General features: G+C 30.4%; 1 protein-coding gene across 1 annotated transcript in view; it reads right to left on the bottom strand.

Annotated features, from left to right (window-relative positions):
- The window catches only part of LOTGIDRAFT_91808 (hypothetical protein), a gene marked incomplete at both ends in the record, with an annotated part of 45977 nt that overhangs the window by 9820 nt on the left and 18428 nt on the right, over positions 1-17729 (bottom strand). The window contains one exon of the mRNA XM_009055908.1: positions 7566-7723. Coding sequence (XP_009054156.1) covers positions 7566-7723 — 158 coding nt within the window. The remainder of the gene's footprint in view (positions 1-7565; positions 7724-17729) is intronic.

The raw sequence follows: 17729 nt of genomic DNA, 5'->3' as shown, positions 1-17729 counted from the left end.
ATATATAAATTTATTTAATAACTATAAATTAAGAAAAATAAATGACATTAATATATCACAGGAATTAATAAAAAAAACTTGAACAAAATAAATTACAACATAATAATACAATTAACTTTTTTTTTTTTTTTTTGCTTCCCTGACAATTGATGCCTTTTATAAAATTAACAAAAATGTTTATAAAAACATACAGAACACAAGTTCTATATCTGAAACTGTACAACTGCTTTTCAGATGCGTGAAAACATAGCAATTCAATACAAATGTACACATTACTATAAACTGATATTAAAACTTATTTTTATCAAATATAAACAATGCACTTACAAAATTCATCAGTTAGAATATATAAAAATATTGCATAAAAGTGAAAAAAAAAGGTAAAAGTTTTGAATCCTAGTCAAGAAGTCCAGGTCTTTTAGACATTATCATGGGAAATTGTGGTGTCTTATTAACTTGTTTATTACAAAGTCAAGGCACTGACATGGAGAAGTCAAGGTAATTGTTTGGTCATTAATAAATTAATAATCAAACTAATCATCAGAGCCACTAGGTTCTGACCAACTAAACTGTATTTGATCCGTGGAATCTGTCTCTTTTAAAAATTCTCCCCTACAAAAAAAAATGACAAAATATATTATTCATTATTTTATGAAAATTTTTACAAATGCTACTAGGTGCAACATTTGCCCTATAAATTATATGCTCCATTTTATTCTCTTGCTTTTGTGAAAAAATAAATTGTCAGAATACATACCATAAAAATGGAAATTTGTCAACAACTTCTGCTACATTAGTTGAGCCATTTTCTAACTTATCCATTATCCAGCGTAAAAAATTTGCTGCCAGTGACTAGAATAAAAACCACCAGTGCTTACTGAACTCATTAAAGAATGTTACCAACATGTCTACAATTTCTGTATCCAGTTGCAATATGAGTAATGTCTTGTCATAGATGGCAAAAAGCACAAAATTGACACAAAACAATATGCTAAACTGGTAAGAAGAGATGAAAATATTGACAAAGATATACTAACCTTCCACTGAGTTAAACCTTCAGTATCTAAACCTAACCAGGATTGAATTTCATTAAATCTCTTTTCAATCTAAAATATTTACAGTAAAGGTATGAGGTTTTCCCAAAGTATAGGTTGTCTTTTTTAACAAAATAGATCATAAAGCCCAGTTTAGCCATTAGTAACAGTACCTATTCACAAGAGTGATAGAGGATACTTTCTATTCAAGCCCATCAACACATAAAACTACTCATCATTTTGTATCTATTTTGAATCAAATTTCAATAACTCCAATCTACCATGTTTTACACCAATTTCAAATCAAAGATGATGCATGACACGTTGAGACACAGCTTAGAACGCTATAGAATACAGCCTACGTACTGGCTTTTCTTATTGGTAGAAATACGTGATCACAATCAAAGTGACTACTGTAGATATTTGTAATGAAGATGTTACATAAGTATATTCACAGAGAATTGTTACCCCCAAACTTACTTATTCAAATAATATATTGATACTTACATTATTAATATATTTAGATACAGAGAATGATTCTGGGGATTTAAGATGTGATATACAGGCTGCTTTAATTTTTTCTCTTGTAGCTCGACATAAAATATACCTAGAATATAATTTTAAAATGTTACTCATAGTAGTAAATATTTAGTGATAAATAGATAGTGATAACTTGCATTTCAGTTCCTAACTTTAAGTATTCAAGTCAAATTGGTCAGAATACTGCATTTCTTAAAATAAGCAAAATATTAGTCTTAAAAAATGTCTAGAAAGTGATTGTAAATACCCACCATATTGTTTTCTTTTTTAATAAGCCAATAACATTAGAGTTTTCATCTAGGAAATATAAAACTTCTCCTTCATAATTATGACCTTTTCTTATCTATATAACAAAGAATTAGATATTTCTGTATTGCCTTCACTATAATTATTGATGTATTGAGGAGTATTTTAAGTGAAAGTATTTTATTATTGTAAGAAAATATTACAAAATACAATATTGTTTAATCTGAGTAACATACTGTGAACTCATTATTATACTTCAGTATATGCTGCTATTAAATGTCATATTAAATATATTTATAGTTTATCAATATGCATGCTATGTAATGATATATTTATTCTAATCATTCTGATAATGAAACTCACCTTTGTCATATGTTCATCTAGATGAGACATAGTTAAAACTTGGTAATCAACAGTTGGTAGACTAAAGGCTCTAGCTATCTGTAAATATAAGTTGATTGTTTGTAAACTGAACTGCTTGGAAATATTGAAATAAGTACCTTATAGGTGAAGCAGACCACTTTTCCCAGACAGCTAGTCTGTCAAGATACTTCATATGGACCCGTGTACAGAGGTATAAAAATATTGAGTTAAACATATGTTACCTCAATAGCTACATGTGGTGGTACTGTACATAATTCATTTTCTTTACTACTGTCAAGATTTATTTCAGTCCATGTTATAAACTTTAATTCATTCCTACAAAAAAATTCAAATTTCTATCACTCAAAAATCATTTCAGGCTAAAATAGCCAGATTAGTATTGCATCCTTCCGCAAATTAATAACTTTATTAGGTCATGATCAGTTTTACACATTAATCTATGTTGAAATTCTGTAGTTGCTACGGTGGCTCACATACGACATTAATATATTGATTTAAACATTTGTTGAAATAAGTGGAAATTATTTTTACCTAGGTGAAAATTAAAGTTTATTATTCAAATTTACATGAATTATTACCTAATTTTCAGGTATTCAGGTGAAAATAATTATCACCCAGGTAGAAATTAAAATTTTAAATTCAAAATTACATGAATTACTGAATAAGCAACTCAAATGTTTTCCAAAGAATTATCTGGTCTACTTACCCTGTTAAATGTGAGAAATTTTCTACATGTTGATGATCTGGTGATAAAATTTCAAATATGGCTGTGAAATGAGTATAGGATAAAAAACTTAACAATCTGAAAAAATTACAGATATAGTAATAAAGTTAATTGTAATTAATTTTTGTCATTGTAGAGAACAAAACAGAATCAAATGTCAAGAATCACTTTACCATGAGTGTATATGCTGGATTTTTAATTTTAGAAACCATAGAAACTATTTTATGTGTATTTTGATTTGATATTTTCTTAGGAAGGATAGTAAGTATAGATTGTAAATGAAATCATACTGGTCAATTACCAACATTTGTATAAATGTGCTGTTCTTGGTGCTTATTGGAATCAAATACATTTTATCATTTTTCATTAGTATTTCAATTACTACACGTACCAAATAATCAATCAGTATATCTTTACTCACAAGAGTCAGTCAGATGCTTGATTAGACTGATAATACTTACAAAAATCTTTCATGAGAATCCATAAGTTCTATGTTAAACATGATAGCTTCACATACTTCTCTAGCTATTCTATATCTAGGCTCATTATACCTTTCTATATCTTCTACAATACATAGTTTCAAATATACAGTTATATATCGATAGAATCATTTACAAGCTAATAATGTTGAATGGAATAAATTGGCAGGTTTAAATTTTCACATTCAGCTTTAAAGATTTAAAGAACACCAGTACATGTTTATAGATGTGGACAGGTGGGCTACATGAACAGAATCAGGTAGCACTAGAAACTTGCTCTTTGGTGGAAGAAACACTACTTTCAAATTTTGAAAAAAAGCCTAAACAATAGATCACTACATGATACAAACATTTGCTTCAAATTCTTATCTGATCTGTAATCTAAATACAAAATACATGAATTTACCTCTTCTTCTAAATATTAAATGCACATTTTTTGAACCACCACACATCACAAATTGACCATCTATAATTTGGCAACTAAAGTGGGCAGCTTCACCATTAGCTTTTATTGTGGATATGATATTTTTAGTGGATTCTAAAGGCTGAAAAAAGCAATGTTTCAGATAAAACTATGTTTAACTTTTCATTTACATATACGATATTTTGAAAAGAATTGGCATTGAAGTTAATTATAGGAATTTTATAAGTCTGTCCAGCAAGACTAACTTGGCATAGAAAATCATCTTTTACAATGTTACAGACTATTCCAGGAATTTCTTTCAATACAAGGAACATTTTTACATGGTATTCTTACCTTTGTAAAATATTTTTTCCATGTTGTGTTATCTCCCTTGTCTCGATCATCATCATCACCTAATCCTCCAGTAAATTTCTTTAAACCATATAATATACATGTTGTTCCATTATGTGGTCCATTTGATATATTCAAAAAACAGTTTCCCCTAGCAACCTAGAGCAGACAATAATAGAATTCTAGTATGAAATCCTTCCAAAATTGTAGCCTACATCATCTGACTATTTAGGTTTAACAATAATCATCTACTGTAAGTGGCTATGGCATGGATCAGTGGGAAGTGGGAACTATCCTTGCCAATTAAAAAATGGGCCTTTAGTTTCCAGATACTCGTTAACTTGCAAAAATCATTAAGAATAATAGCCTATACTACATCATCAAAATACACACCCACTGTCGGATTTTTTCATTTGCATCATAAATTTTATCATCAGGACCTCGAACACTGTTTACTTTGACATCTAATAATTCTGCTTTATAACCATTAGGAAGAATTGCTACAGGAACACTAGCTTTGACTATCTTTAGTTCTTTTAATCTTTTTGCCCATTCTAACCAACTGGAATTAATTTGATATAATATTATTCAAAAATAACCACTAAGTGCAACAATGTAACAAATAACAATTTTTATTTTTTAACAACTTTTTTATGTATCAAAAGATAGTAGTTATCTCCAACTTTTTATCACAAAATACATAAAATGTAGAATAATATATTGATAATTGAACCCATTATGCTATTGTAAGCTACAGAGACATTTATTCAGTACAACAATGTATCTATTACCTCCCTTGAAAAGTATCGTAATGATAAATACTCACTCCTTGGCTTGCTTTCTTTCTTTAGCTGCCTCGATTTTAGGTTTCAAGTGTCGAATGTAATTATATAAATCCGTAGCTACTTCTTTATTGTCAATACTTTTGGAAAATTCTGATATATAAGATTTTACTTCATCTAAAGAAGGAAGAGGTTTTGCCGAAGCCATTACAGTTTTTGCACGAACTTGTTTTCTATTTATAGTAACTTTATAAGCCTTATGAAGCTTTAGCTATAAGTGATTTAACTGCAATGGTATACTGAAATGTTCCTTTTATATGAAAACTCTGCGGATTACACCATACATTGAAATGAGAGTGAACAAAGAATGTCTGTCTTACTGATATTTCAAAATACAGATGAAATAACCATGCCATTTATACGGAAGCGTATTAGGGCCATTCATTTTTTTTTTTTTTTTGAATTTTCAAGTTAGTATGTTGAATTTTCAAGTTAGTAACTTGAATTTTCAAGCTAGTATCTTGAATTTTCAAGCTAGTATGTTGAATTTTCAAGTTAGTATGTTGAATTTTCAAGTTACTATTTTCAATTTTCAAGTTTGACTTGAAAATTCAACATACTAACTTGAAAATTAAAAAAAAAAAAAAAATGAAAATTCGAGTTACTAACTTGAAAATTCAACATACTAACTTGAAAATTCAAGTGTTCAAGTGCATTTTATTTTTTTTTAATAAAATAAACAATTCCATTCTTTTGAGTGAGGGCTTATTTTCTATAAATAATTTATTTCCCATGTTAAATCTTTTTAGTTTTCAAATATTTCTGTATAAAAAGCCAAAATACACAACATATACGAAAGCATTTGGGGAGCAGACTTGTGTTTATATAATTATATGGATATCATAATATAATACTATATAATGAAGAATGTTAATGAATATGCTAATACAAGAAGTATGTCCTCGAGTAAGGTTTTGAATACTTTCTTTTTCATTGTTTTTGAGTGTTTGCCCTTTACTATATAAACAAAATTGAATCCTGATCTTAGCTTTCAAAGTTTGATGTGTAGTCTACTGCCAAATATGTCACTGTTGTAAATGATATAGTACAAAGCTGCCATGCATATTTAATGTGTGGTTGTATACTTATATGCAACTTCTCTTTTGGAGTATGAACTACATCTTGGATTCAACAATTTAATCAAATATGCCTGATATATTGAATAAAGGTCTCGAAAAAGGGGCAATTTACAGTCAAAATCGATGACAAGGGGGTAAAACTTTAAGGAACAACAAATGATGGTTTCGCAAATAGTATAATAATCAAAATAGAAATAATACAAAAACAAAATAATAATGACTAGATGTATAATATTGCTTTAAGAATTGTCAAATATTCAGAAATTGTTTTGCAATTAAATATTCATATATTTCTTAAATAGATTGCCTGGTTGTCTATGGAATTTAGATCTCATTTTATAGGTAAAGTGGATGTTTCATTTCGTGTCTTTTCTAAGGGGAACTCTGCATGCCATAGTTACCTGTGCAAGAAAATCAGGAAACACAACATCCAGATTTAAATAAACTGGAGCTTTGGCTTTTTCAGTCATTTTAAGATTACTCTCCAAAATTTGTTCAATATGAAATTGAACTAGCAATATGAAAAAACAATTTATGCTTATCAATTTTCTATTAAATTCAAATTAGGTACTGGCAAAGCATGGACTTTGATTCTTTCAGATATAAAATGTAAAGCTATTTCAAGAAGGGTCAGAAATGCTTTGATATAGCTCCTTGAAGGGATGTTTTGCAATAATAACATTTTCCCAATTTCATTATTAAAGGGAAAGATGCAGCATTTTTCAGGGGTTGATTTTAGTCTTAAATATATGTAAATAGTCTTCAGATGTACTAGAAATGTATGAAAATTGCAAAATTCCTTTAATAATAATTCAAACTAGGAAATTTACTCACTATTCCCATATATGTCTTTCCTATATATCACAGAGTATCTTAAAATCTTAAAAGTCGTCATGTTAACATTCAAACGTGGATAATTCTGGACACACATGGATTTGAAGGCTCAAATTTCAACAGTGAGCTGTGAACACTATTACTAATTGGCAAATACGCCCACTGTAAAGAATTGTAGCCTGTAGAGTGAGCACAAGTTGCACAATATAGCTAATAGAGTAAAACGTCAAGTCAGACACGATATTTCGGTGAAAAATTATTCGATCATCACGAAAATCGATAGGGATCATCTAAATAATGATATCTTACGTGTGGGCGTATAAAAAGGCTCATTTCTAAGGCTAAAGTGTAATTGGCTAAAAAAAAATGGCAACTGTCCCTTTAAGAGGTTTGAGTTTAACAAATGGCATCTGTCCCTTTAAGAGGTTTGAGTTTAACAAATGGCATGCTTATATAAAGAAGTTCCACATAATCTTTAAATATTTTGACTAGTTGTTCTTTGAGGCTATATATTGACTAGGAAGACAGAATTGATAGCAGCTAGGCCATATGTATTTCTCCTTACATGAGTTTAAATAAAATTAGGAGTTGATCACAAATGCTATTGAAACCAACTGGTTAATTTTTTTGGAAGGTTCATACCATGAACATGTATCATGTGATATTTGAGGTTATCAGTTCGTCTGAACTCTCGCCCACACAGTTCACAGTTAAAAGATTTATTAGTATGAACAACACGATGGTGTCTTTTTAAATTCTGTAACCAACCAAATGCTTTTCCACATAGTTGACACACAAAACATTCACCTATACCCTGAAAGATTCAGATTCAGATTTAAAAGTAACAGACTCAGATATAGATGAAACCTATTCAGATGAAAAGAAAAGGTGGTAATGAAAAGCCAAAGCAAACAGTGTTGGACACAATGGAAATTCATTGTAATAAAAAAAAAATGTGATGAACACAATCTACACAGGCTATTTCTTGTCAGATGCTAATTCACTATAATTGTAATAAATAAAAACTAAAAAAAACTTACTGCATGATTTGAACCAGATCCACTTTTGAAATCTTAAAAGAAAAATATGATGGCTTTGGAAATTTTGACAATTTTTTATGTGCACAAGTATTTTGAGTCATGCAATTTTCTAAATCATTAATACACTGAAATAATTATCATAGTCACTGTGCATATGAGTATCACAAATGGTGAGACAGATTAGTGTTAAATATTTGTGCCCCAATTTTTCTTTTATGTTTTGCTTGGAATAAGCTCAATAATATGTTATTTCATTTTGAAACTGTGAGAAGCCTAACATCTAGCAGGATAGCCCAACATGAATTGAAGCTAATAATACAAATGAATATTATTACTATATTTATTCATCAATGGAATGGTTTATACCCAATTGCACCCACTTCATTTCTAAGTTATAGCTAATAGTAAATGGGCTAGGTATTGAATCTACAGTCTAATGGTCTCCCCTATCCAGAATTTTTAAAATATTATTTTGTTTAGGTTAATTCAAACATCATAAAGAAACACTACCAGATAAATGGAATAGTGTCATTGCTTTAATGAATATGAAGATGGGGGTAAATTTAGGAGGCTATTTTCCTTTATGATGAGAAAAAAAATATAGATAGAGACACCTACCAAACATGTCTTTATCAGAGTTAGTTGGTTGTGGTGTTAACATTCTAGATAAACTAGACAAACTGTCACAGGATTCAGTATTGTTAATAGTTAATGGATATACACCTAGAGATTTCTGCCTCAGCTGACTTAAAAATTCTGGAGAACCACCAAATTCTGAAACAGAAATTCTATTTAGTTTTTTCCAGCAATACATTGAAATGATAGAAGATTGAAATATAAGGTAAACATTTTCATTAACCTATGGTAACTTGTATAGTGTATAATTTGTGGTCATGCACTTTATTTACAGAACATTAATCTGTTCATCTCAAATGTACGTGCATATTTTTTTTATAAAATTGTATATCAAAATTATGTATATATTTTTAATCAGACTCATGTCAATATAGATCTTTTTAAATATTTTAGATTATGTTAAATCTATGGATTCTTTTAAGATTTCCTCTGGTAGGCCATTAAAGCAACCTTGAAAGCTTTGTTGAAAATGGCAAATGCATTGCCTGAAATTTTCCCAAAAGAAAATGGCAACGACATACACATTCAAAATACAATTTTGGTCCCTCTATCATATTGATTTGAATATTTCATGCATTGATATAATCTAAATTTGCATTTCCCTACCTGCTGAATCATTTCTAATAATTTCTTGTTTAACTTTTGACAAATCTACTACTTCTTCCTTAACTTGAGTATCTAAACTATTATTTGGTATTGAGTGTTCCTGTGTGACATTCCTTAACACAGAATTCGATGTAAGTAGATGGGGATCAGACATTAGATGATTCATTTTATGACTAGAAGTGACTGAGAATTCATCTTCTGTCGCACAGTTTTCAATTTTACCACTAGCTGAAGCACTATCATTGCCATAAATACTAGTATGGTCCATATCAATATCAGTTATACTGGAGGTAGAATTGGATTCAGGTTTATCAGCACCAGGTAAAGAATGAGCTAGTGTTGCTGATACTGATGCTGGATCAATGGAGATAGGTAAGGTCATTGTTGGCATAAGTCTTTCTGAAAATTTGGCTTCTGATGATTTTGTATCAGATGGTGATAAACAAGATCTTTTGGTTATTTCTTGAGGTTTAAATTTAATGTAGTCTAAAGATCTTCTTCTAGAGTTTGACCTCTGTAAGCGGTTATTGGGTGAAGAAAAAAAGCGGCTTTCAGATAGCCTATGTAAATTAACATAGAAATCAGATGAAATCGATTTCTCTAAATCTTTTTTGTCTGCAACATTATCACATCTAGTTTTATCCAAGTCTTCAGTGTTTGGAAGAGGGGGTGGTCTGTCTAAATTTTTCTTTGGTGTTTTTTGTTGTGGATCAGTGGCATAGAAACTTTTACTGATAAATGTCGTTGAAGATTCATCACTTTTAGAAACTTTTTCATTCACAATATAATTAAATTCTGTTGCACTATCAACTGTTAGGAATAAATGACCCACAACTTTCACATTTTTATCGAAATCTACATTTCCATGACAAACCGCTTGTAAATTTTTTACTAACGCTGAGATAAATTGGTCACCAGGGTTATTCAACATTTTGAAACAACTAAAATAATCTGCAAAGAGAAATTAGAAATAAACACATGAGCTTGCACATGTTGATTTAGATCTGCTCATACTGCCTGCAGATTTTTGGGAAAAATGAAAATTTTGAAATGATTGACTGTCTGTAGTCTCTTAAGGTCTCAGTCAAAACAATTTTCCAAGACTAGTTTAGGCTGACACTTCTTAACAAATTTTGTAAGCAAACTTTATGATTGGATGGGTTGGTTGATTTGATAAGCGATTCAAGAGTCGGTTATGTTCTGACTGGGTGAGACTATACAAATTCTAGCAATGCAGAATGATCCAGGGTAAGAGCCTTTCCACAATAAATTTTATTACTCAAAGATAAATCTAAGGTTAGTGTTTATTGGAAATCCAATGATTAAGAACCATGCATACTTAAATAAACAAGAAAACAAACATTCTTTTCTTTTTAAACAGGAACACAAACACAGGAAATTCAGCAAGAGAAGATGCCAAACTTCAACATACACGGATTGGTTAAAGATTATGAACCTCGTGCAGAAGTTAATAATATGTATATTAGTTTCATTAGGAATCTTATTTTTTTCCTATTATATTTAGGCTAATGTGTGAATTTTGGCGACGCAAGGAACCTAGACTCCACATGCTTTGTTTTCTTCTTTCTAAAAATATATATGTTCATACCAAGATCAAATTGACATTTCCAGTCTAGCTTTTTACCTTACATTACCATTTACATTGACATGAGGCTATATTCTCAAACACATTCACTCTCTATGTTTGAAATATAAATTTCAAATAAGAATAAGAAATAAGAAAGCTGATGAAATAAGATAGCTGATGAAATAAGAAGCATCTAAAAATAAAATAGTAAGTTATTTCTCCTCAAAGAGTCCCTAATTAGTCTACAAAAAACACAGAGTAGCCTAGGCCTAGTTTGGCTCAACTTATAGTATAGTCTTTCTGACTTTCAGTTAAGTAATATTTCAGAATATCATATTTGTAGAAAATGAAGTCTTGGTTTAATTATTCTGTCGTCCTTGTAGTTCCTTTGATAAAATGTATACAGGTAATTATCATTGTTAACACCCAATTAAGATTCCCAGTTTGCCGCTAAGTTAATTTCAATTCTTGGCCAAAATTCAATGATGTCTATGATTCACGTAAGGTATATTAAGGGATTTAGCAAGACAGCTGTCTGTTTATTTTCTTTGAATTAAATGTGATCAACACAACTCACTGATTGATTTAAAGTCGAGTGAGTTGCAGTATTAAAACAGTGGCTATACTTAACATTTATATTAATGATATTGGAGTATGAAACACACAATTGTTACTTTAAAGGGATTATTTAGTTAACAGTAAGTAAGTTAGTAAACAGTTTTAAGATATAGAGGACAGTTAGTGTGTATCCATAACAATACTCATACATTCTACTAGATAGTGGATAATCTTCTTTAGGTGACTTTATTTGACTATCGAGACAAAGTTATACATTCATTATTACTATAGAGATCATAGAACTGCAATAGTTCCATGTAGAAAGTCTCATGTGGGAATTAGTACAAATAACTGTGTTATGGTTTTTTGAATTGCAAATATCAAACCAAATTTCTTGTCATAGACTTGATCAAGTTTTGTCTATAATCACCTATCAATCCGTATGATAAAGACTAGCGGAAATAAGATGAAAAGATAGCGAACAATGCATTTAAAACTTGGGGATATCCTTTGCAAATGACCATATATTGATAAAACGATTTATTTTGCCAAAGTAAAGGTAATTCTTGGTAATATTTAATATTTTTATTCTGGAATGATTTGTGTTAGAGACCTCGAAATAGATTCGATGTCGCCATCATTTACTGAACATCAATGAATTGTAGTCTCACTCCATCCATCCTAATTTGGTCAGGAGCTGAATTTTTTCCTAATCCTATCAAGATGGCTTCTCTATATACAATATGGCAGTGCCTCGTCTTTTAAACTTTCAAACGTATATAATTTGGGTAAACATGGATTCTAAGGATCAAATTTCGAAGGTGAGCTGAGAACACTACCGTACTCTTTGGCAATATTGACCATTTCAATTTATTCTCTTATTTCGTAAAATAATCATAATAGAATTTCCAACTTTATGCCATTTATCTTAGAATGTTTTCGGGTCCATAGAAATATAATTCTACAATGGACACTCTTCCCTCCCAGAAAATTTATGCGAAAATGACCTGTTAGAACTGAAAATTCCCCTCAACTTTCCAGTGGTTAACATTTTCATCAAGTCAAAGGCAATCAGACTTACAGTAGTATTTTGTAATTGATGTTTCACTTCATACAAAAATGAATGTCAAAATTAAATTCAGTAAACATTGTAGTCAGAGAGTAGGCCTATTACTGATAGGCTTAGAAAAAAAAATTCCCATTTCTGAGACTAAGGTACATTGGTAAAAAAAATGGTACACCTGTACCTGTAAGGCTAATGTTTAAGATGGAGAATAATGTTATGAGAACTCTGTCATGTCTTTTGATAGGTTGAATGTACAATAATGATAGTGATCCATTTCGATTAAGTGCTAAGTTGACTAAAACCTGTGAACTTTATGACTTGTTGTCTGGGCAATAGATGCTGCATTTTCATTATCCTATATGAAACTTGGTATGCATGTATGCATTGATAAGATCTCAGTCAAGTTCGAAGTTAGTATTAATTAGATGAACGCTTTCGTAGTTATTGCCTTTAACACATCAAATTTGGCTTGTAGGCATGATAATGGCAAAAGTTTTTGTACAAGAATGAATGAAAAGGATCTATCCTTTAAATTGATCTGTTTGTGTATATTGATGAGATCTCGGTCTCGGTCGAATTTGGTAATAATGAAATGAATAGTTTCAGAGTTAGTGTCCTTGACTTCGTAAAAACATGTTGAATTTGGCTTGTAGGAATGATAGAGGATGGATGTATTTTATTGATGAGATCTCAGTCAAGATTGAAATCAGTTACAATAGGATGAATGGTTTCAGAGTTATTGCCCTTGACTTTGTAAAACACATTAAATTTGGCTTGTAGGCATGATAGCATTTTGTTTTATTGTGTTTTGCATGAATTTTTTTTACTAATTCATATATTTACTTGCAGATATTTGACAATAGTGCAATGAACTTCCAAGAAGAAAAATCTGCTAACCAATTTATCTCAGCTTTAGTAAAAAATTTACAAGCTGTATGTCATGGAAATGTAGATTTCGATAAAAATGTGAAAGTTGTGGGTCATTTATTCCTAACAGTTGATAGTGCAACAGAATTTAATTATATTGTGAATGAAAAAGTTTCTAAAAGTGATGAATCTTCAACGACATTTATCAGTAAAAGTTTCTATGCCACTGATCCACAACAAAAAACACCAAAGAAAAATTTAGACAGACCACTTCCTCCCCCCACCCCAAATGTTTTGGGTAAAACTCGTTATGACATTAGTGTGGACTTGACAGATGAACCTGGGGGAGGAAGACCCACAGTGCATCAGAGAGGTCAGTTTTCACGACCTCAAGGTTACCCAGGTTCACTAAATCGAAATCCTCAAATGAGAAGAAGACCCTTTGATCAAAATAGACTTCCTCCTCATCAAATGGCTAAGATGCCTCGTTTTTCATCACCACAGCGTCAATCCATGAATTTATCATCATTATCATCCCGGAAAATACCAGCATCACCATCACAAAGATTAAATGCACCATCAACAATAACATCTCCGTCCATTCCTATTCCTGTTGATCCAGCATCAGTATCAGCAACACCAGCTCATTCTTTACCTGGTGCTGATAAACCAGAATCAGATTCTACTGGTAATATTACTGATACAACAGATAAACCTGATATTAAATTTGAAGTTATTAAAGTAGAAAATGGTAGTGTTGTAGCTAGTAATAAAAATAAAACAGAAGAAGATGATGGTCAACTAAAAATAGAATCTGTTACTAGTCATGATTTATCAATAGATACAGCGTCAACCGGTGAAAAAGACTCTGAAAATATGGTAGAAGGTGATTCTAGTCAAAGTAAAAACCCTTCATATCCTTCAGACTTACAGTCATATAGTGTTTCAGGTGAAAGTAAACCTGAAGTCTTAAAAACTGACAATGATGATGATACTGAGGATGATGTGACAGCTATTGAGACTCCACCTGTTGAGGAACCTGAAGTTATTGAAATAGATATTGATTTAACTAAAGTTAAAGATGAAGATGACAATTCAAATACTAATTCCTGTTTATTTAGTTCTCCTTCAGCTAGTTTTCAAATTCAACCATATTCAGGTATGTGTGACAAGTTTTTTGTTGTGAAACATTTTACTTCTTTATGTAAATAAATGAAAGCATAATTGAGTCGTTCATGATAAATAGTTGTGACATCATTCTGTGGACACATGATTTCTGGTATTTCTATACCAAGTGCATCAGTGTGGGCCGAGCTAATAATGTAATGTCATATTGGTAATTATATATCCAGACGGTGAGCTGATAATCTATCATCATGTATATTTTCAGGTGCTCAAGGTGGTGATAATAGTCTTTCAAGTTTCGGTATTGATTCAAATGACGATGACTTTTTCAACAGTTTACATGAACAAACATCGGGTCTTTATCCTGTGAGTTTTCATGCTAATGATTCTGGTAATCAAAGTTTTACTGATGCTGGTTTAAATCAAAATACTGCTTATTTACCAGGTAAGGATTTAAAAGGACATGGATTGTGGAATAATAATAATAATAATTTTATGATGAAATTTAGCATATATTTATGAATAAATGAACTACCAAATATATGAGATACATACATGTTACAACATATTACCCACAGTCTGGGTTTTGACATGAAAACTTAAAGACTAGGTTATGACCTTAAAACTTAGTCGGGGTTATGATATTAAAACTTACAGTCGGGGTTATGATATTAAATTTACATACTTGGTTGTGACATTAAAGCTTTCAGACTGGGTTATGACATTAAAACTTACAGTCTGGTTAATGACATTAAAACTTATAGTCAGGGTTATGATATTAAAACTTTTAGTCAGGGTTATGATATTAAAACTTACAGTCTGGTTAATGACATTAAAACTTACAGTCTGGGTTGTGACATTAAAACTTACAGTCTGGGTTGTGACATTAAAACTTACAGTCTGGTTAATGACATTAAAACTTATAGTCAGGGTTATGATATTAAAACTTACAGTCTGGTTAATGACATTAAAACTTATAGTCTGGGTTATGATATTAAAACTTACATCAGTCTGGGTTATGACATTAAAACTTAGTCTGGGTTATGATATTAAAACTTAGTCTGGGTTATGATATTAAAACTTACAGTCTGGGTTATGATATTAAAACTTTCAGTCTGGTTTATGACAGTAAAACTTACAGTCTGGGTTATGATATTAAAACTTAGTCTGGGTTATGATATTAAAACTTACAGTCTGGTTAATGACATTAAAACTTACAGTCTGGTTAATGACATTAAAACTTATAGTCTGGGTTATGATATTAAAACTTACATCAGTCTGGGTTATGACATTAAAACTTAGTCTGGGTTATGATATTAAAACTTTCAGTCTGGTTTATGACAATAAAACTTACAGTCTGGTTAATGACATTAAAACTTACAGTCTGGGTTATGATATTAAAACTTTCATCTTGGTTACATTAAAACTTAAAGCCTGGGTTATTACATTAAAACTTAGTCTGGGTTATGATATAAAAACTTACAGTCTGGGTTATGATATTAAAACTTACAGTCTGGGTTATGATATAAAAACGTAGTCTGGGTTATGATATTAAAACTTACAGTCTGGGTTATGATATTAAAACTTACAGTCTGGTTAATGACATTAAAACTTATAGTCTGAGTTATGATATTAAAACTTACATCATTCTGGGTTATGACATTAAAACTTAGTCTGGGTTATGACATTAAAACTTTCAGTCTGGTTAATGACATTAAAACTTACAGTCTTTGTTATGATATTAAAACTTATATCTTGGTTACATTAAAACTTACAGCCTGGGTTATGACATTAAAACTTAGTCTGGGTTATGATATAAAAACTTACAGCCTGGGTTAGGATATTAAAACTTACATCTTGGTTACATTAAAACTTACAGTCTGGGTTATGATATAAAAACGTAGTCTGGGTTATGATATTAAAACTTACAGTCTGGGTTATGATATTAAAACTTACAGTCTGGTTAATGACATTAAAACTTATAGTTTGAGTTATGATATTAAAACTTACATCAGTCTGGGTTATGACATTAAAACTTAGTCTGGGTTATGACATTAAAACTTTCAGTCTGGTTAATGACATTAAAACTTACAGTCTGGGTTATGATATTAAAACTTACATCTTGGTTACATTAAAACTTACAGCCTGGGTTATGACATTAAAACTTAGTCTGGGTTATGATATAAAAACTTACAGTCTGGGTTATGATATCAAAACTTACATCTTGGTTACATTAAAACTTACAGTCTGGGTTATGATATTAAAACTTACAGTCTGGGTTATGATATTTAATTTAGTTTGGGTTATGATATAAAAACTTACAGTCTGGGTTATGATATAAAAACGTAGTCTGGGTTATGATATTAAAACTTACAATCTGGGTTATGATATTAAAACTTACAGTCTGGTTAATGATATTAAAACTTACAGTCTGGTTAATGACATTAAAACTTACAGTCTGAGTAATGATATTAAAACTTACAGTCTGAGTAATGATATTAAAACTTACAGTCTGGGTAATGATATTAAAACTTACAGTCTGGGTTGTATCTTACAACCCTTAGACTAGGTTATAATTAATATCTACATAGCGGGTTATAATCTATATAACACTTACAGACTAGACTGGATTAGAATTTGTCTGGAACAAATCACATGCTACCAATCAGCCACATTGTTATAAGAGTTTATTTCTTTTAAAGAAGGTGGTTGGCACAACTGTTCGTGTATAACCAAATTATCTCAATCAGCTTTAGTACATTTTGCAAGAATTTTGTTAAATTTCATTTTTGAACTTAATTTTCCAAGTGTAAAATATTTATTTTAAAGGTATTGGTTCGAGCAGTAATCAGTCAGCTACAGCAGCTCAGGTATGTGTTTTTTATTATTTAGGGTACAATGCTTTTAATCTTCAAACCTAACACTAATATGTAGGTCTTGATGAAAAAGAAAAAACTCGATGTGGACATAAGTTCAGGCTTCATGTGGAATTAAATACAATAATATTGATGTTTTGAGATATTTATTACAATGGAAGAATTTTATTCACCTAACCTTTTTCACACAAAAAAAACTCATAACTTTTAACTTTAAAAATACTACAGGCCTATATAAGGCTACACTGTTGTTCAGATCTTTAGTCTAATCATCACCCAGAGGAAGGACATTTTTGCACTATTTTTTTATGTAATAGACATCATTGTACTTTGTCTAAACTTAAAATTTTGAACACTTCTGCATTTAACACCTCAGAATTGGCTGCTCCAGTCAGTTTATCCTACAACCTGAATTTTGATAAAGTAGTGTAAGGTTTGAAGTAAGTGAAAG

The sequence above is a fragment of the Lottia gigantea genome (genome assembly GCF_000327385.1).
Source record: "Lottia gigantea unplaced genomic scaffold LOTGIsca_26, whole genome shotgun sequence".
Lineage (NCBI taxonomy): Eukaryota > Metazoa > Mollusca > Gastropoda > Lottiidae > Lottia > Lottia gigantea.
This window is presented reverse-complemented; position numbering and strand designations above follow the sequence as displayed.